The 20,990-nt window shown below is 40.7% G+C and overlaps 1 protein-coding gene across 2 annotated transcripts in view; it reads left to right on the plus strand.

The window, feature by feature from the left end:
* The first annotated feature begins 13,006 nt into the window (after positions 1-13,006).
* Positions 13,007-20,990, plus strand: part of GHITM (growth hormone inducible transmembrane protein) — a 22,951-nt gene continuing 14,967 nt past the window's right edge. Inside the window, exons 1-5 of one of the 2 annotated variants that reach the window (XM_032423659.1) lie at positions 13,007-13,089; positions 14,585-14,749; positions 15,770-15,869; positions 17,116-17,227; positions 17,639-17,780. In XM_032423659.1, the coding sequence (XP_032279550.1) occupies positions 14,621-14,749; positions 15,770-15,869; positions 17,116-17,227; positions 17,639-17,780 (483 nt within the window). In that variant the 5' untranslated portion in view covers positions 13,007-13,089; positions 14,585-14,620. Of the gene's footprint in view, positions 13,183-14,584; positions 14,750-15,769; positions 15,870-17,115; positions 17,228-17,638; positions 17,781-20,990 lie in introns of both variants that reach the window. The other variant, XM_032423658.1, reaches the window with a different exon arrangement.

A 20,990-nucleotide genomic window follows, 5' to 3' on the forward strand; every position in this document is an offset into this window, starting at 1 on the left:
AGACCCTGAAGACACTCACTTCTCTTCCTTGTTTATCCAGGTGCCATCAGAAACCCAAACTCTCCAGGTTCTCCATCAACATATCCCTATAATGATCTGGGCCCACCCAAATCTGATCCTATTTCCTACCATACCCAAACCTTCCATCATGACCCCTGGAATTCATGATGCATAGCCCATAAAAATTCCTTCCTCCTTCTGAAACCCCAGCAACATTTAAATGCCTGCATCCGGCATCACCCTCCTTAGTTCTCATTTACTGTCCTACCTCCTTCCCATTACCATCACTCTCCCTAATTCACTGATGACTCTAATATCTGCTGTTTTAGCTTCCTATTGCTAAATAACAAATTACCACAAACTCATTGGCTTAAAACATCAGAAATGTCTTATCTTACAGTTCTGGAGTCTAAAATAATTTCATCAGGGCTATGTTCCTTCTAGAGGCACTACCTTCTGGAGGGGAAAATCTATTTCCATGCCTTTTTCTAGCTTCCAGAAGCTGCCCACATCCTTGCCCATCATCCCACATTACTGCAACCCCTGCCTACATCATCACATCTCCTTCTCGGACTCTGATCCTATTGTAAGGACACCTGTGATTAAATAGCCCCTCCCCCGGTAATCCAGGATAAACTCCACATCTGAAGATCTTTCACTTACTCATAAAGGCAAAGTCCCTTTTGCTGTGTATGGTAATGTGTTCCCAGTTCCAGAGATTAGAACAGGGGCATTTTAGGGCACCATTACTGTGCCTACCACACCACCTCCCCTTCCAACCCTTATCCTAGCGCCATCCTTGGGGCATCTGCATCTATTGGAAGATCCGTCCAACACTTAGACCTCTCAGCTCTTCGTCACTTTAATCATCTTCTACCATACCTCAGTCACCTATTCCATGCTCATATTTATGACCTCGACGTTACCAATAACCACAGTGCTTCCAAAATCTGAATTTCAGAATATCCAATCTTTTTTTACCACCACCTCATTTCATTGAAATCACCAACTCTAACAAGTATTCAAATTCAAAAACTTCCAAGCCATTAACCATACCCATTTCTTAGTTTCTCTCATCTTTCTCACATCTACTCTGACCCAGCCTAGATCCTATGGCCGATCATTATAATCCCTCCTTTGAAAAACCTTTCATTTGTTTGCCATTTTCACCCTCCTACACACTCACGCCCCATTCCCTGGTTAAATCCAATTAAGTGATTTAATACTTCTAGTGGTGGGATAACAGGGGAAAGGGTAGGGTCAAGCCTCTGAGACCATCTTAGAAGAGTACACAATATAATAAATATAAAAGGGCCAGCAACTAGTAATGTCTGTCCATAGTAGAATTCAATAAGCTGTAGCTATTATTAAACTATTCTTGTGATCTACTTTCTGTATTATTGATATAACAGTATAATCTTAATAGCTAGCAAACCATTTTGCCATCATTATTCCTTTTTTAAAAGATCCGTGTGGGCACCACACTTGTGGGTTTCTAATCATGTAACCCAGTACTGAAATATTTGGATGACAGTGCTTTACTACAAGCACACCACCATTTCAGTAAATCTAAATAAATCTTAAAATATGATTTTTTTTTTACCTGAAAGGATTTTCATTACTTTTTTCAAAACTATCAGTGTGTTTGATGCTTGAAACTGACATATGAAATGACATAAAATGAATGCTTTCAGCCCATAAGCATTTATGTACTAAAAAGAAAAGCAAGGCAAAATGTAAAACACAGAAGATAAAAATGAAAATAGTGTTGGGTCTGCTGTTTGACAAGAACATTTTGAAACATGGCAGGTGAGCTTCATCAGGGACTAATACAAAGTAATTCACTCAGAAAAAATATATATATAATCTATATTTATAAAGTAATGAGCTCAGAACCATCTGTTATCACCCAGTAAAGAAGACATTAGAAACTGCTAAAATGAGACAATAATCCAATGTGCTACAGAGGTGGGGGGGTGGGGAACTAAGACATTTTAGAAAGCAGATTATAAATAGAATGTAAAAAGGTATCATAAACCACATATTATGTATAATGTATGAAGACCTATTTGGTTCCCCTCAAGAAAGATAATTGAAGCTCAAAAAAAAAAAAAAAAATACAGAGTGGTATCTAAAAATCATAAAGTGAGGCTCTCAGTATTTAACTCTTAATACCAATAATGAAAATAATAAAGACTTATTGTGCATCTACTCAACTCAGAAACTTCACACGTTACATCACTTAATCCTCATGGGAACCCCATGAGACACATGTTACAATCTTCATCGTGTAGGTGATGCAGTAGTCTGCTCGGGCTGCCATTACAAACTACCACAGATTGGGTGGCATGAACAACAGAAATTTATTTTCCCACAGTTCTGGAAGCTAGAAGTCCAAGACAAGGGGCCAGCAGGATTGGTGTCAGGTGAGACCTCTCTTCCTGGCTTAAAGCTGCCTTCCCAGTGCACTCTCAGTTGAGAATAAGAGTGTATATTCCTCTTCTTATAAAGACATTAGTCCTATCAGATTAATGCCACACACTTATAACCTCATTTAACTTACCTCCTTAGAGGCCTCATCTCCAAATACAGTCACATTCACGGGTTAGAGCTTCAACCTATGATTCTGAGGGGACAAAAGTCAGCCTATAACAAATGAGAAAATCAGGACCCCTTCTCCACACTTCTCCACACACACCCCCCCACATGGGCCCTGGAAAACTAACCTCTGGGGACTGTATTGTCCCAGGTGCCTCTGGCTTAGAGCTGGGTTCAGCCATTGGGAGGCACCGGCCGATGATCAGAGGGTGCGAAGTTGGAGTGTTTATCCCCCTGGCTCCCAACCTGCCATGCCATGGGTTTAATGGTAGTCACAACTCCTGTTTGGTGATCCCTCTCCTATACCTGCAATTCTTGCCATGATCCACTATGACCATCTCCTCCCCCTTATCCTTCCAAGCCCAGGGTGATAACACCTCCCACTATTGCTAATTCCAGGTGCTTTACTATCCCCATGTGTGTGTTATCCCAGGATACACATTTGCAAATAGTGACTTCATTAGACTCTCTTCAATTGTCTCTTTGATATGCCATCTGTTTCCTACTGGATGCTAATACAGTAAGTGGTACCCAAGAGACAGACTCTCAAAACATGATTCTGAAATGGCTCACATATTTGATGAAAGCCCACATAACCTCCTTCCCAGACATGAGGTGGCATCACAATTACTCAAATCATTACTGGTAGTAGCAAGGGATGGGGTATGAGTCCAGGGACAGGAGTTGAGAGATAGCTATGGCATTTGGTTGCTAAGACAAAAATGTGGCATTTGTGTGTCAAAGTAAGTGAAGTCATTACAAAGAATGTGGGGCCAGCTGGCCATTTCTGACTATCCTGCACAGAGAAGAGGACATTGAAACTGAAATCCAAACTCAAGTATGGGTGTAAAATCAAAATACTACTATGAAAGGAATCTCTTCTCTCCTGTGACCGCAGAACAAATATGGTTGAGGATCAAACTCAGGGCCTGATTGGAAGGATTATGAAGTTGCAGCATGAGTTGACTGGGGAAATCTGCCAAGTCCCTCACACTAAGGTAAGGGCATTGGTGCAGAGAGAATGGTGTGGCAACATTGGGGCTGATACTAACGAGTCTGAGAATTTTGAACCCCCAAGTACCCCTATATCTTTTTTACCGGCAGCAGTAGCCACACACACACACACACACACACACACACACACCTGGCACTCATCGAAGGAAAGCAGCATTTGTGCCATTAAAAAGTAATAATAATAAGATTCAGCAACTACTCCTAAAGCACTTCACTCACTAGAGTCATGGAATCTCATCACCCATGCTACCGCTCATTGGCTCTGGACCTAAAATAAGAGTTAGATTTCAGCATAGTCCAGACAGAGCAGTATAAATCCTGCTCCTGGAGAGACATATCACATACCAGAAGGAGTGATGGGATCTCACCAATTGGTATCATCAGGAGTTCAGTTAGCATGTGTGGAGGTGGACGCTAAGGGTATTACACTAAAGAAAATTAAATATATGGTTTGATTTTCAATATGGATGCACTTGCTGGAATTTGGGATTTTTTTTTTTAAAGACTTTATTTTTAAGTGATCTCTACACACAACATGGGGCTTGAACTTACAACCATGAGATCAAGAGTTGTACACTTCACGACTGAGACAGCCAGGTGCCACCAGAATTTGGGATTTAAATGTGTTAATGTAAGCTTATGAAAGTGCCTTTATAGTTTTCTAGTTGGTCGCCTGAAGCTTAGACTCAACAACAGCCTATAGTCTATGAGTATGAGATGCCAAAATTTCTCTGGCATGCTGTAGAACAGTGATTTTTACATTTTTACATGCATCAATACCCCATGGAGATGTGCTTAAATAGTTTCCTGGGCCTCAGACCCAGAAATTCTGATCCAGTAAGTTGAGGGTGTCCTTGAATTTGCCTTTCTAACAAGCTCAGGGATGATGCCACTGCTGCCAGCACTGGGACCTGGGACTACACTTTGAGAAGCACTGCTATAAAGGAATCTGAAGACCCAGGGAAATAAAGAACATTGGAGTATATCCATTATGTGCCACTGCTGGACAACTCCTTAGCCATACTCACTGAAAGTGCTTTGACATTTCCATGGTGGCTGGCCTCTGTAGGTTGGAGATGACAATTTTGAGATGTCAACATGGAATTGTGCTCCCTGATCTCAGTGGCAATGATGAGATCCCAGATTTTGATCCTTAATGATTAGATAACAATGGGAATAATTACCATAATAAACCCCAAAGACAGAGTAGTATTCAGAGTATTTTGCCCCATGGGCAAATGTGACTAACTAAATGGACCATTTGGTCCCTGGAAATGAAATAAGTAAGTAGCCTAATGAAGCGCTGTTTCATAATATATAAACAGAAAATGTCTTGGTCTGATAAGCAGACACCAGATTTAAGTTGTCATAGTGGAGATTCATTGCTTCTTACCTAGTTCCTGGACCAAAACCAGTAAATAGACTCAGAAATCTTTGTTTGAAGGGGGAGACTATGTCCCTCTGAAGAAGCATCTTGAAATACAGCCATAAGCATGGACTATGACTCTCCTTCCAAGTCGTCTCTGGAAAGATCTATGACCATTTACTAGAAAAAAAAAAAAAAAAAAAAATACCCAGCCCTTCTGGAGGTTATTAGATACTGCCTCTGAAGGGTCACTAATCCATGAAGAATCAAAACATTGTTGTGATCCACTGTTAAGCATGAGGACTTATGGAGGTCAGGAGATATGTGGAATCTTAGCCTGAGTGTGTCTTACAGTGAGTCCAATGGGTCTATAGACACATCCTGTGGTTATTTCCCAAGAACTGAAACATACAGTGAAGAGATTACTTATAACTGGAAGAATCTCCAAATTGCTTTCCTGATCATGCAAATTATGGAAGGAAGGGTCAAGTGGAAGCCCCTGGAATACTCCTTGCCAACATAGTAAACAAAAAGCAATATGCATTCCCAAAGAGATGCAAGGAATAATGTCACTCCCAAAGACTTGAAAGATGCAAGTGTGGTAATTTCTTCACATCTCCATTTAACCTGCCAAAATGGCTGACACAAAAGTCTTCTATGTCTTGGAGGTGACTCTTAATTATCATAAATTTAATCGGGTGGAGATGTCAAGTGTGCCTGCAGTTCCAAACACAGTATCTTTTTTTTTTTTTTTTAATTTATTTGACAGAGAGAGAGATAGCGAGAGCAGGAACACAAGCAGGGGTGTGGGAGAGAGAGAAGCAGGCTTCCTGCTGAGCAGGGAGCCCGATGCGGGGCTTGATCCCAGGACCCTGGGATCATGACCTGAGCCGAAGGCGACGCTTAACGACTGAGCCACCCAGGCGCCCCCCAAATACAGTATCTTTTTTTAATCCCAGTATAGTGCTATATTAGTTTCAAGTGTGTGATATAGTGATTCAACAATTCCATATATCACCGGTGCTCATTACAAGTGCACTCCTTAATCCCCATCTTCTATTTCACCCATCCCCCCACGGATCTCCCCTCTGGTAACCATTGGTTTTTCTCTATAGTTAAGAGTCTGTTTCTTGGGACGCCTGGGTGGCTCAGTCGTTAAGCGTCTGCCGTCAGCTCAGGTCATGATCCCAGGGTCCTGGGATCGAGTCCCACATTGGGCTCCTTGCTCAGTGAGGAGCCTGCTTCTCCCTCTCCCTCTGCTGCTCCCCCTGCTTGTTCTCTCTCTCTCTGACAAATAAATAAAAATCTTTAAAAAAAAAAAAAAAGTGTCTGTTTCTTGGTTTATCTCTCTCTCTTTTTTCTTTACTCATTTGTTTTGTTTCTTAAATTCCACATATGAGTGAAATCATATGGTATTTGTCTTTCTCTGACTGTCTTATTTCTCTTAGCATTATGCTGTCTAGCTCCACCAAATATAGTATCTTTACTAGAGCAACCACCAAACACCCTGGCAGCTGGTATGTAACAGTTAACACAGGAAATTTTTCCTTTTCTATTCCCATCAATAAAGATTGACAGACAAAATTTGCCTTTATGTGTTAAGGTGATCAGTCCATCTCTCTGAAGCATTGTTTTAGTTGCATCACACACATTTTCTATGTTCAATTTTTATTTTAATTCAATTAAAAATATCTTCTATAATCCTTTGAGAATTCTTCTTTGATTCATACGTTACTTAGAGATGTATTGTTTAATTTTCAAATATTTGAATATTTTCCATATACCTTTCTGTTATTGGTTCCTCACTGAGTTCCATTATGGTCATAGAATATACTCTATATGATTTTAACTCATTTAACTTCTTTACAGTTTGTTTTATGGCCCAGAACATGGTCTATATCTTGGTGAATCTATCATGTGTACTTGAGAAGAATGTGTATTCTGCTATTCTTGGGTAGAGTCTTCTGTAAGTATCAATTAGATTAAATGGTTTTTAGTGTTGTTCAGGTCTCTCATAACTTCTCTGATTTTCTGTCTGTGTGTTCTATCATTTACTGAAAGGAAAGTATTGATGTTTCCTAGTGTAATTGGGGATTTGTCTACTTCATCTTTCAGTCACATCCCTTTTTCTTCATGTATTTTGAATCTCTGTTTTGTAATAGGGGCACACATATTCAGGACTGTTATGCCTTTTTGATGAATTCAGCCTTTCATCATTACGTAACATCCTTCTTTACCCCTGGTAATTTTCTTTATTCTGAAGTCTACTTTGTCTAAAATTAAAATAGTTGCTTCAGCTTTCTTTTGTTTAGTGTTTGCAAGGTATTTCTTTTCCCATTATTTTATGTTTAATCTACATTATTTTATTTAAAGTATGTTCCTTCCAGGTGGCATGTAGCTGGGTCTTCTTTCTTTAAAATCCAATCTGAAAACCAATATCTTTAATTAGGGTATTTAGACCATTTATATCCCACTTAATATTGATATGGTTGTAATTGTTGTATTGATATGTTAATATTGATATGTTTGTCCCCTCTTTTTTTTTGTTCCTTTGTTCCCCCTTCCCTGCCTTCTTTTGGAATATTTGACTATATTTTAGCATTCCATTTTAATTTATTTCTTGACTCTGTGGCTATATATCCTTGTATGATTTGCTGTTGTTTTGGTTTTGTTTTCATTTTTGTTTTGGTGTGGTTGCTCTAGGATTTACAATATATACATACTGAACTTTCACAATTGACTCGAATATTTACCACTTCAAGCAAAATTAACAAGACTTGCCACCAAGTCTTGATATCCTCCCTTTATGTTAGGATTGTTGTGAATTGTGATTTATAATAAATATATATATTAGTGGCCATGATTCCTGGCACAGAGTTCCTAAAACCCTTAGAATTTCCTAAGTGATAAGAATAATAAAGGTGGGGCATCTGGGTGGCTCAGTCGGTTAAGCGTCTGCCTTCAGCTCAGGTCATGATCCCAGGGTCTTGGAATCAAGCCCCACATAGGGCTGCCTGCCAAGCTGGGAGTCTGCTTCTCCCTCCTTCCCTGTCCCTCCCCGCCCTTGCTCATGCTCTCTCTCTCAAATAAATAAATAAAATCTTTAAAAATAATAATAATAAAGGTGACAGGGGTGTTTTTTGTTATTCATCACAAGCCCCTTCCAACCACACCTGTGTTCATGTTAATAAGGTGGTTTTTGGAGAGCCTCTAGATAAAGACATGATGGGGACTGGTTGCCAGGAAAACCAACCAGGGGATTAAAGGGCTGAAATTTTCAGCCTAACCCTCCCACCCCTGTCCCCTAGGAGGCTGGAGGTTGAATCTATCTTCAATGGCCAACGATTTAATCAACCATGCTTACGTAATGAAACCTCCATGAAAACCAAAAGGACAGAGTTTAGGGAGCGTCCCGTTTGGTGAACAGGTGTAGATGCTAAAAGGGTAGTAAGACGTAGAGAAAGCATGGACGTTCCATGCTCCTTGTCACATACCTTGCCCTATGCACCTCTTCCATCTTGCTGTTCCTAAGTTGTATCCTTTTATAATATGTCAGTAATATAGTAAACTGTTTTCCTGAGTTCTATAAGCCACTCTAGCAAATTAATCAAACCTGAGGAGGGGGTTCTGGGAACCTCCAGTTTACATGTTTTGTGACTTTTCAGTGTTTGACTTGAGTCATTGTGACACACAGCTATACTTCCTACCCTTGGATTCTGTGAGATTTCCCAGGAATAAAACATTACTAATCCATTTTATAATTCTGGCTATAAGTTGGTTTGAGACATGTTAGATGGAGATGTCCTAAAGCAGTTAGAAACAAAGGATATAATGATGGAATTTTGAATCAAGAGATCATAAAATTACTGAAAATAACATTTCACTGACAGAATCACAGAGGGAAATACCAAAAACTTTTCTGCTGAGCAGGTCTGCCATCAGAGTGGACCACCATTGTCACAGAAGTCCTAGATTCTAGAAAAGTATTTTTCAACCATTATTTTATTATTGCTTCTCTAGGAAGCATTTTTAAACATTTTTCCCCTAATTTCCCTCCCCCATGAAATTTTAATGCCACAGATATACTTACCTATGTACTGTGTGTAATGTCTATCTGCTATACTATATATGTATCTTTATAAACTATTTATTGTATAATGTTATATTTGTCATATATATAAAGATTTTTTCACCCTTCAAGAACCAGTTTTTAATCCCCATTGAGAATGCTCCTTCTAGACCCAGATCTACCATTCATTACCTTGCTACATTTTCTTAAGCTATTATCATTTATGAGTTTTAGTGTCCTCTTTGCAACCTGACCAGAAAGTGTGAGATTATTCTCAAGATTCCTCCAATGTTCTGCCCCTTAACAGATACTAACCCATTAATGAACTTACTCTTTTGATCCACACACAGCATTTGGTTGCACCTCTGTGAGGGGTATACACTGAAAAACTGCCAGTTAAATGAGTACGAAAATGAACCACATTTTTCCTTAATCTGGAATCAATGTTGCTTTTGAGCCCCCAGTCAGCGTAAAGCCCAGAGCTTAGTCTATTCCATTCTGTTAAGCTCAGGACAGTCTGACAATTTATCAGTCAGATTTAGGACATCTCACTATCAGTCACCTTCTAGTTCAAAGGCCTTTCTCCTCTCCTGGGTCCCTTATGGCTGAGAAACATTACATTAAACAAGAGGAAACAGGTGTGGACTGCTTTCTATTTCTCCATTCTACTTTCTGGTCAATGTACAAGCTCCCTGGTAATGCTTTCAGCAGAACCCAGAGGAAGCAGTTCCTTCTTAGCTATGGCTTCATTTTTCTTCGGTTGAGGTTGGCACAGTTTGATCTCTTACTCAGAGAGATGCTGGCTCTGTTGTTTAGCACACACCATAGTCTGTTGGTGCCCATCTGAACATATTTCTGGAAAGTGACTGCCTCACTACTGAGCAGTGTCTTAAAGGGTGCAAACAACCTAGCCCACACTCACAGGTACATTCTTGGGTTTATCCAGGTCTCAGGGATTCTAGGAATCTGACATGGCAAATTTTAAATCCAAGGAAAAAGAGGAGGGGAAGATCTTGATTCCTTCCCCCCGCTTTGTTTTCTGCCACTTAACAAGCTACCAGTTGGCCCCCCATGTTCACAAACATTACCAACCTTTCAGGGAGAAGCATCTTCCCTTTGTTGGGAGATACAGTGAGCACACTGGGGAGGGCAATGGTAAAAACCTTCAAAAACTCCCCTTTCAACTCTCATTCACGCACCCCACATCTCCTGATGGAAAAGTTTAGTGGGGCGGGGTGGGGCATTTATTTTAACTAAAAAGAAATAAATATTTTTTCTTCAGTCCTTGCTTCTGATTTTTCTCATCTATAACCCAGCACTTTCCACTTAGCCAGCAGGTGGAGGATAAGGAACCAGTCAGCAGGCTTCAATAAAAACAGTGGTGGATATACAGCATTAGGATGCATGATTCATGTCTTTTTCTGTTTTCTGTCCTATGCTCCAAGGCCTTAGAAGCAGAGAACTTACAATTTAACACTTCATACTGATACTGGCAGGCAGGGTCCAGGGATCTAGAGGGGGCCTGCAGGACCAGCCAAGAGGGTCCTTGGCTTCTCTTCGGATGGAAATCAAATGTGAGCCAGCAGGAAGTGAGAGAGAGCTTATGGAAGATACAGAGAAAGCAGATACAGAGGGAGTGTCTGGCAGACTCAGAAAGGAAAGGATCATGAGTCTTGTCTTTGTTCAGGATCTGGGGGTTTTTATTGAGGAGGGTGGTCTGGTATACGTGTCCCCTCAGGAACTGGTTAGAACAAAGATGAGGGCCCAGGTGTTATTCATTGGAGCCAGGGGGCCTTGGCATCTAGATGTCTAGCGCTGGTGGTCTGGAATATCCATATGATAGCTTTGTCCAGCTATTCTCACCTTGTCCTTCCTTAGATGTTATCTATTCTAAAGAAATCATTAACTCCTTGTCCCTTACAAGGAGGATATTATGAGGCATGTGTAAAGTGGGGTGAGGGTGCAGGTCCTAGCAAGAATAGAAGCAGGAAAAGAAGCAAAAACATACTCTCATGGAGTCCTTCAGTCCTTCAGTTTCCGTCTCAATATTTTTACTTACCTACTTCCCCTACATCTATATCTCTTTCTGTATCCGATCTTTAAATTAATGGTGTAATTATCCACCCAATTTCACTCAATTCAGAACACATGGATTATCCTGGGTGCCTCCCTCATCCTTACCAGCTATATTCAATCAGCCAATAAATCCTGTAAATTCCTCCTTGGTCATATATCTCTGTCATAAACCCCCTCTCTGTCCCTCTACTCACTTAATTCCAGCCTTCAACACCTTTTGCTTGAACAATTGCAATAAATTCCTAATTAGTTTCCAGTCAATGAAATCTCTCCCCACCCCACACTGAGTGTATCTTCCCAATGATGTGACCAGGTAACACTCCTTTTTCAAAATATTTGACATCTGTGGAACAATACAAACCCCTTACTTAAGAAAATATGCAATCAGAAATTTATTTTCCTTTATAAAGAGAATAAGCTTTAATTAATAAGAATCTTATAAATCGCCTGGGTGGCTCACTCAGTTAAGTGTCTGCCTTCAGCTCAGTTCTTAATCGGGGTCCTGGGATAGAGCAGGTCAGGTTCCCTGCTCAGCAGGGAGCCTGCTTCTCCCTCTCCCTCTGCCCCTCCTCCTGCTCGTGCTGGCTCTCTCTCCCTCTCTCTCAAATAAATAAAATCTTAAAAAAAAAATCTTACAAATCACTTAAAAAGGTATATTGTTTATTCAGGTACTGTGTTGTGAATCTCTTCTCTTTGCTGATAACAGAAGCTGTGGGGAGAAAAAAAAACACTAAGGTAGCTAAACAAAGAACCCATTTGCTAGCTAATCAAATTGGGTGAAGATCTAAAGATTAAATTGATCTTGCTTGACCTCTTCACTATCTTAAGTGACAGATTTCTCTACATTTTCAGAGTAAAGAAACTAAAATTGTGTGCTGCCGAACTGTTTTATTACCTACATAAAATGTAAACCTTTATGTTTGTCAAGATTTACATGGTTAGAGGATCATCATAAATCACAATTAACAATAGCTGAGGAGATAAGGCTCATGAATTTTACATGTTAATCATCTTATCTAAAATAGCACCCATCTAAGGCTTTATGCAGCTTTATTTTTCTCCATAGTACTTATCACCACCAAACATTTTGTCTGTTTTTTGTCTCCACCAGAAAGTCAATACCATAAGGGCAAGGACTTTATTTTGTCCAAACAACAGTATTGGTTGTGTTTTATTCATTTGTATACATTCCTAGTTCAGTGCTTGGTACAAAGTGAGACTCAGCAAATATTTGTGTAATGGATAAAAGAGTGAAAGAAAAACCAAACAAAACCTCTGTCGTGTAGACGAGAAATGGCTTTTCACTTTACAAATTATGTGTAATGAAAACATTTTCACAGTCTTCAAGGTAAGAGGCAGAGGCTGTTGTATCATGCCTGTTACACATGTATAAACTGAAGTCTGAAAATGTGTCGTGGGAGGTCAGAGCAATGGGGGGAAAACCTGCTAAAATCTGGCGAGTGACCTTGTGTGATTTAGACCCTTTCCTAGATTTCATGAGCCAACCTTAGGCGTCAGAACCGATTGGCTCCACTCTGAAACTACCACGTTTGGTACACTCTTCATCTCGCAAAACATTCTTGAGAAGGAAAAAAAAAGCAACGTGAGAAAAGAAAGGGGCGACGGAATAATTTTTAGCTCTCACACATTTAATATTCTTTTTCAATTTTTACGTGATTTTTGTAACGGCCGCTAGTGAAATTTTTGAGACAAAAACGAAAACCAGCTCCGCCACCCATAGCTAACATGGCAGAAGTACCTTCGCTGCCCATACCCAAAATGGACGCTGACTATGACGCTTCCGACAATTCACTACTGGCCCCGCCCCTCCAGCCCGGAACCCCTCCTCCCTACCGCGCCAGCCCTTCCGTCAGAGATCTGCTCATGATTGGGTGACCCTAGTGTTTGGCGATTCTCCGGATGTTGCGTCACTCAGGGGTTAAGGGAAACTGCGCGCGCAGAGACAGTAAGTAGCGGGCGGAGGTCTAGCTAGGTGTACGCGTTTGCGTTTCGCCGGCCCGGAAGGGTAACTGTGTGGTTGAGGTGACCAGGGACTGAGGTATGGCTACTCCGGGCCTTCTGGCACCGGATATCCACTGTCCTGACGGCCGGCTTCGCGGGGCCGCTGGGTGCATCCGAGGAGGGCTGAAGGCGGCGGCGCTGCTTGCTGCGTCACAGCCTGGCGGTGCCACAGTTTGGTGGAGCGTTAGGGTCATCGTCTTGCGGGTGACCGGGTGAAAGAGAGCGGCGGCGGCGGGGCCTGTGGCAGGCGGGCGGGCGCTCGCCCCCGCTGTCCTCTTCTCCCTCGGGCAGAGGTGCTGAATCACCCAGCGGCTGGGCCGCACGGCCGCCGCCCTCTCAGATAAGGGGGTGCTGGAGCGGGGGTGTGGTGGGGTTATGCGTTGACTTTGGGAGACTGGAGGCTTCCTGCCGAGTTCTCAACCGAGTCTGGAGAGCTGGGTGGACTTTCTCGGGGGACCAGGAGCTTGAGCGCATCAGTGCTTGCGGAAGCGTATGGGGTCGTCATACTATCCATTTTATAGCTAACACATATGAGTCTCAGAGGGCAGACAGTCACGAGGCCACTTCTGGAATGTGGCAGAAACAAGATTTCCACTTTGTTCTGTTGCGCGACATGGAGGCCACTCAGCGGGGCCTCGTTCCCGGTCGATGTGTTGAGTACCGGGGAATATAAACCGCCAACAGGCTGAGATGATGTAATGGCGTGAAAGTAGTAGAAGGTCTCGGTATTTTCTCAGTGTTGTACAACCCTTATAGATTCAGTGGGAGAGCTGGAAGTACAGTTTGATAGGTATTTTTTTAGCAAGGATTCTTAGCTTTGGGGGTGCTAGGTAAAACATTCCTGGGTCCCGTTCCTAGAGGTTAAATCATTAAGGACCAGAGATGCATCCCAGGTGGTTTCAGTACCTTGAGTATTTTTATCACATTTTGAAGGGAAGTAATATTTGGCATGTTTAGCAGAAATTTAAATATTTTATTACTGTTGATGTCGTGAAACCTTACAGTGTAGCATGACCTTGAAGAGTTACTCATCTCTTCCTTGGATGACATTTTTCTTCTGCTCAAAAGTTATACAGAGTCTTGTTTTAAATTGTCCCATTGAATGCTTAAAACCACATTTATAAAAGCCATCACACACACTGCAATTGTCTTAAGATATTAACACCTACTTTGTATTAGACGCATAACTTATATGGAGTCATACACCATATTGTTCAAACTGGGATTCAGTTCTATTTTGGTGATCATCCCATATTGGATTCTGTGGGGTGGATTTCTTGGACTAACAAGGAATAAGCTGACAATTCATCATTAACATTTAAAAAAAACTCCATTTTTCTACTGAAATATGATTGCTGGGCCCTTCTGTGTCTCCGGATCTTTTCTGTGTTATTCCCTCAGTTGGTTAATGGGTTATTTTTTGTCTGTGTCTCAAATAGCATTTCAGATCTGCTTGGTAAACCTGGTGCACCACCATGCTGGCCGCAAGACTTGTGTGTCTCCGGACACTCCCTTCCAGGGTTTTCCAACCAGCTTTCACCAAGGCCTCCCCACTTGTGAAGAATTCCATCACGAAGAATCAATGGCTCTTAACACCCAGCCGGGTAAAGATAATCTGATATCTTACATTGTGTCCCTCTCTTTGTGCACTGGAACCTTTTTTTTTTTTTTTTTTGACTGTATGAGGCTCCCTGTTCTATCATTAGTGATTTACTGAAACAGTTATCCCTGATAATGTCCCAAATCAGCTCTTTCTCCCCGTTAGTTTTGTGCCATTTTGTTCCTCCTTATCACATATGAAAGACAGAGCTCCTATAACTTTCTCTTTACTTACAGCTTTTGGAGTTTCATTCAGAGAACTTACAGTGATTTGTGTGAGATTGAGAATTATATGGTACAACAAAGAGATGTGGAGCCTGTAGTCAAAAGCTTAAGAACCCAGGAATATTAACATTTGGTCAGTAGCTTATTAATAAGTTACTAAAAATGTCATTTCAGCTCTTGATTAAAGAGTAAAGAGTGGTAAAATCCATCAGGTTAGAGAGACACCCATTATTTTTATAATAGATTTCTCCAGCATTCAAATTAGAAGTATAAATTTTGAAATGTGAGGTAGATAAGGAAATATATATAAGCTAGAAGAGACAGCTGTTTTCCTCATGAATTAACTGTTCTGCTTTTGAAAAAGAGCTAAAAAAAAGAGGTAGTAATCATCCTTCCCTTTGACTTTATGTTAAGGAAAGGTAACTTTCTTGAGCCCATTTCCCAGATGGAAAAAAAAAATGTAGCTCATACTTAATGAATGCATGGTTTTTTTAAAGTTAGTGTTTAAAATATGATTCTAGAGATATAAATCTGTAGTTTATGAAATAATTATTCTGAAACTTTAAGAAGTTAGGTTGTAAACTAAGAATTTAAGTGAATCACTTCAAACATAGACCACAGGTAGGTAGGGTTTACATTTAATTTTTTAGATTGGCTAACAGACCTTTATAGTGAAACTACATACATAGAAAGTACCAAGTTATATACAGTTTTCTAGTGTGATGAGATTTAATTATAGTTTATTAATAACATTCTGTTTTGCTGTATGTATCGTGTGTCTTTGTTTTTGTGTATATCAGCAATATGCCACCAAGACAAGAGTTGGGATCCGGCGTGGGAAAACTGGCCAAGAACTTAAGGAGGCAGCAATGGAACCATCAGTGGAAAAAATATTTAAAAGTAGGCAGCAGTCTTTAGTTTTTGAACTGGAGTATGTGAATATGTTTTAAGAAGTCCATGAACAGCCTTCTAAAAATATGTGCAAACTTATATATGTGAGCATTTTCTGGGAAGAAAGACAATCATTCTTCAGGATCTCATGACGCAGAAAAGATTGATACTTCACACTGGGTTCATTGGTTCCCAATCATATTTCTTCCAGAGAAAATTTTACTTTTACCATTTTTTTAAAGAAAGGATTGGTAGTTAATATGCCATGGTATTAAAGATATAATCTGTTAAGGGACTTCAATTGAAGTTGCACAGAATCTTCATTCAAGCATATAATATTTATGTATGTTTTAGGTCAAGAGAAAAATCACTAAAACAGGTACTAATGAAAGCCTACCTGTTCTTCTTAATTGGTTGTTTATATATGGGCTCCCTGGAAACAGTACCTTAATGAAGTTCATTTGGATTTCAGCTTTGCAAGTTTAACAAGATTGTTAATCTACCCAGATCTATTCATAGAACACTATTGCTGGTTAATGACCTTACAAAGTGTCAATATATTATAATGGGAAAGAGCTGTAATCCGTATCCCTCCAGGCATTTCTGATTAGTAATTTTGCCCTAAAAAAATAAATTACATGAAACATACAGCTATAGCATAGTAATAGTCTTAGTGACAAACTCAAACTAAAAGGAGTAAGATGCATCCAATTAAGAGTAAGTTGTTTCTTTCTCTTGCTCTTACTTTAGGGTACCCTCTCCCTTGATTCTGCTACATTAACACTGATTACATTTTTGGTTCCTTTTTTTCTTTGTCTACATCAAGCATCATCTTCGTTTAATGGCACTTTATACACTGTGGTATGACTATTAACATTTCTTTTTCATCTTTTTCTTTCTAAGAGCATCATGAGAACATTACCCAGATTCTTATGAATAAAATAATATGTATTACAGAAGTATCCCCACATCTACAGATACACTGCCTCCTTAAATTTCTTTGGAGTGAAGCTAGAGGCTAATCAAGTCTGATCCTTTTTGTATTATTACACCTATGTTTTAGCAGTGTCCTTTTTTACTGGTCCCCTAATGTTGAAGCTGCTTATATCCCCATATGTTCTAATTATGGTTGTTACAAAGGACTATGGTATATAGTTTGATTTTCCTCATACAAATATTAGAAAGGGCTTACCGTCAGCGTTTTAATTTAGTCAAGACATGACTATTAATGTGCATTTCCTCCTGTGTTCTCCAGTTGATCAGATGGGAAGATGGTTTATTGCTGGAGGGGCTGCTGTTGGTCTTGGAGCATTGTGCTACTATGGCTTGGGAATGTCTAATGAGATTGGAGCTATTGAAAAGGCTGTGTAAGTAAATCATTCCCAAACATTTCCCAGTCTTCAAGGTTCCAATTTTGTTTTCATCTTTCTCTTTTGCCACTTTTGGAATGTTTTACATCTAATCTTCTAACTATAGAAATATACTTGAATAAAAATAAAATCTCTTGGCATCTATTCAAACTTAAATAAAAATCTTTTACTAAGGTTATATGTGTTTAAGCAAGGAGAAAATGTGTTGCTTTGTATATGTGCCAAGTGCTTATGTTTTATATCATTTAATTTTTATGATACTTCCAATGTATGCATCATTATTTCCATAATAAATGAGATAAGATTAGAGCAATAAATTGGTATTTCCCAAAGTTTCCCAGCTATGAATGATTTAACCAAAATTTATATCCATATTTCCATAAATTAACCATGTTGTGCTTCTTACAGAATTTGGCCTCAGTATGTGAAGGATAGAATTCATTCTACCTATATGTACTTAGCAGGGAGTATTGGCTTAACAGCTTTGTCCGCCCTGGCAGTGAGCAGAACTCCTGTTCTCATGAACTTCATGATGAGAGGCTCTTGGGTGGTAAGTCAGCTTGTTTTTGTTTTCCTTTTTCACTAAATATCAAAAGATTAGACAAAAAATATGGGGAGAGGGGTATTAAATGGAAGTGAATCCCTTACTATATTGAACAAGTTGTTCAAATCTATGAAGTAATAGTGCAAGTGAGACAAAGTAGGAATTACATTCTGAGGTAAATCGGGAATTATTCTTTGTTGAGTATGTATTTAAATAGTGGCAGAGGGGTTGAAAACCAAACTTACAGGAATATCCTACTTACCTAACAGCAGAGATCCAGTAGCCTGTGTTTTATAGCAATTTAGTTAATAAAGGGTGGGGGAGGCAGCAAATGCAAAACCATCTTAGAAGTCAGTGGAAAATATTTGTTGCTAACACTTTGAATTTTCTTAACCCTGTGTAAGGTTTTATATTCTGTGTTTCTTTTTTTTTTTTTTTTTTTTTAGGATTATTTATTTGAGAGAGAGAGAATGAGAGAGAGCAAGCACATGAGAGGAGGGAGGGTCAGAGGGAGAAGCAGACTCCCTGCCGAGCAGGGAGCCCGATGTGGGACTCGATCCAGGGACTCCAGGATCATGACCTGAGCCGAAGGCAGTCGCTTAACCAACTGAGCCACCCAGGCGCCCTATATTCTGTGTTTCTTGAGCATTTGTTATTTTGCTAGATACAAAAAAAAAATGATTTTAAAAGTAGTAGCTATTTTTTGCTGTCTGGTTGAAGAAATGAGCTTGAGTAAGTGGTAAAGAATGTGTACAATAAGAAGTAGAAAGTGTAAAATCAGTTGAAAGACTGTTTTTGGAAGGAGGGGGGAAAGATGGCAGAGGAGTAGGGGACCCTATTTCAACTGGTCCCCGGAATTGAGCTGGATGTCTACCAGACCACTCTGAGCACCCACAAAACCAGCCTGAAAGGTAAGAAGATCGGGATTTCTACAAACAGAATATCGCAGGTGGTTGGTTTTGAGGTACGAAGCAGGGAGCCGTGATTCTGCCAGCAGATATCGGAGGATAAACGGCAGCAGGAGGGTGCCTGGCCGTGGGGATCCTACACTGTTGGGAGCGACAGCCTGCACGCTGTGCGGGCACAGACTCGCAGACCGGTAGTGGTGGGGGAAAGGACTTTAGGGCAGCCCCTGGGGCGGAAACCCGGAGCGGCACGGTTGCCCAGGTGAACTGGGAGCAGCTGGCGGTTTTAGAAGCACAAAGGGCAGAGACATGCCCCGACCTGGAGGCAGGACTGGGGGCGCTGCGTAGGGGTGCACAACCCAGGACGCTGCAGTTCATAGCAGCACGGATAGAAACGGAGACGGTGTGGCCCAGAGAGCTCACTGAAGAACAGACTGCAGTGTCTCTGCTCTGAGACAAAGGGTTGGAAACGGTCTCTTCTGCTCTGACTTGCGGAAGAGACGCGGAAAGCTGCCGGGGAAAGCCACCAGCGAACAAAAGCCCCAAAGACTGATTCCTGCTGAGCCCGCTCCCTGCCACAGGGGGGCAGGGCAACTCCACCCAAACAGGGTTGCCTGAGTAACAGCGTGGCAGGCCCCTCCCCCAGAAGACAGGCTGGGAAAACAAGAGGCCAGCAACCCTAAGGTCCCAAGAAAACAGGTGCATCTTGCTTGGGTTCTGGTCAATAATTTGGACTCTCTACATTCCCTCAAACACCCATCAACAGAATGACTAGGAGGAGGAGCCCCCAAAATAGAAAAGACTCAGAGATTATGACTTCTGCTGCAGATTTACAAATGGATGCAGATATAACCAAGATGTCGGAGATGGAATTCAGGCTAGCAGTTGTGAAGACAATGGCTAGAATGGAGAAATCAATTAATGGCAACATAGAGTCTCTAAGGGCAGAGATGAAAGGTGAATTGGCAGAACTTAAAAATGCTATCAATGAGATCCAATCCAATCTAGATAATCTTACATAAGCTAGGGTAACTGAGGCAGAAGAGCGAATAAGCGACCTGGAAGACAAGATAATAGATAAAAAGGGAAAAGAGGAGGCCAAGAAAAACAACTCAGAATCCATGAAAATAGAATCAGAGAAATAAGTGACACCATGAAGTGTTCCAATGTCAGAATAATTGGAATCCCGGAGGGAGGGGAGAGAGAGAGAGGGCTAGAAGATGTATTTGAGCAAATCGTAGCTGAGAACTTCCCTAATCTGGGGAATGAACCAAACATTCGCGTCCTAGAGTCAGAGAGGACCACTCCCAAGATCAAGGAAAACAGGCCAACACCCCGGCATGTAATAGTAAAACTTGCAAATCTTAGAAGCAAGGAAACCATCTTAAGGGCAGTTACGGGGAAGAGATTCCTTACATACAGAGGGAGGAACATCAGAATAACGTCAGACCTATCCACAGAGACCTGGCAAGCCAGAAAGGCCTGGCAAGACATTTTCAGGGTATTAAATGAGAAGATCATGAAGCCAAGAATACTTTATCCGGCAAGGCTTTCATTTAGAATGGATGGAGAGATGCAGAGCTTCCACGACCAGCAGAAACTGAAAGAATATGTGACCACTAAGCTGGCCCTGCAAGAAATATTAAGGGGGGTTCTATAAAAGGAGAAAGACCCCAAGAGTGATATACAACAGAAATTTACAGGGACAATCTATAAAAACAACGTCTTCACAGACAACATGATGACAATTAATTCATATCTTTCAATAATCACTCTCAACGTGAATGGCCTAAACACTCCCATAAAACGGCACAGGGTTGCAGATTGGATAAAAAGACAGGACCCATCCATATGCTGTCTACAAGAGACTCATTTTGAACCTAAAGATACATCCAGACTGAAAGTGAAGGGATGGAGATCCATCTTCCATGCCAGCAGACCTCAAAAGAAACCGGGGTAGCAATTTTTATATCAGACAAGTTAGATTTTAAACTAAAGTCTGTAATTAGAGACACAGGACACTATATCATTCTTAAAGGGTGTATCCAACAAGAAGATCTAATAATTGTAAATATCTATGCCCCCAACATGGGAGCAGCCATCTATATAAGCCAACTGTTAACCAAAATACAGAGTCCTATTGATAACAAAACGTTAATTGTAGGAGACCTCAATACTCCACTCAGCAATGGACAGATCATCTAAGCAGAAAATCAACAAGGAAACAAGAGCTTTGATACATTGGACCAGATGGACCTCATAGATATTTACAGAACATTCCACCCTAAAACAACAGAATACTCATTCTTCT

The sequence above is a fragment of the Phoca vitulina genome, unplaced genomic scaffold, assembly GCF_004348235.1.
Source record: "Phoca vitulina isolate PV1807 unplaced genomic scaffold, GSC_HSeal_1.0 scaffold29, whole genome shotgun sequence".
NCBI classification, from domain to species: Eukaryota; Metazoa; Chordata; class Mammalia; order Carnivora; family Phocidae; genus Phoca; species Phoca vitulina.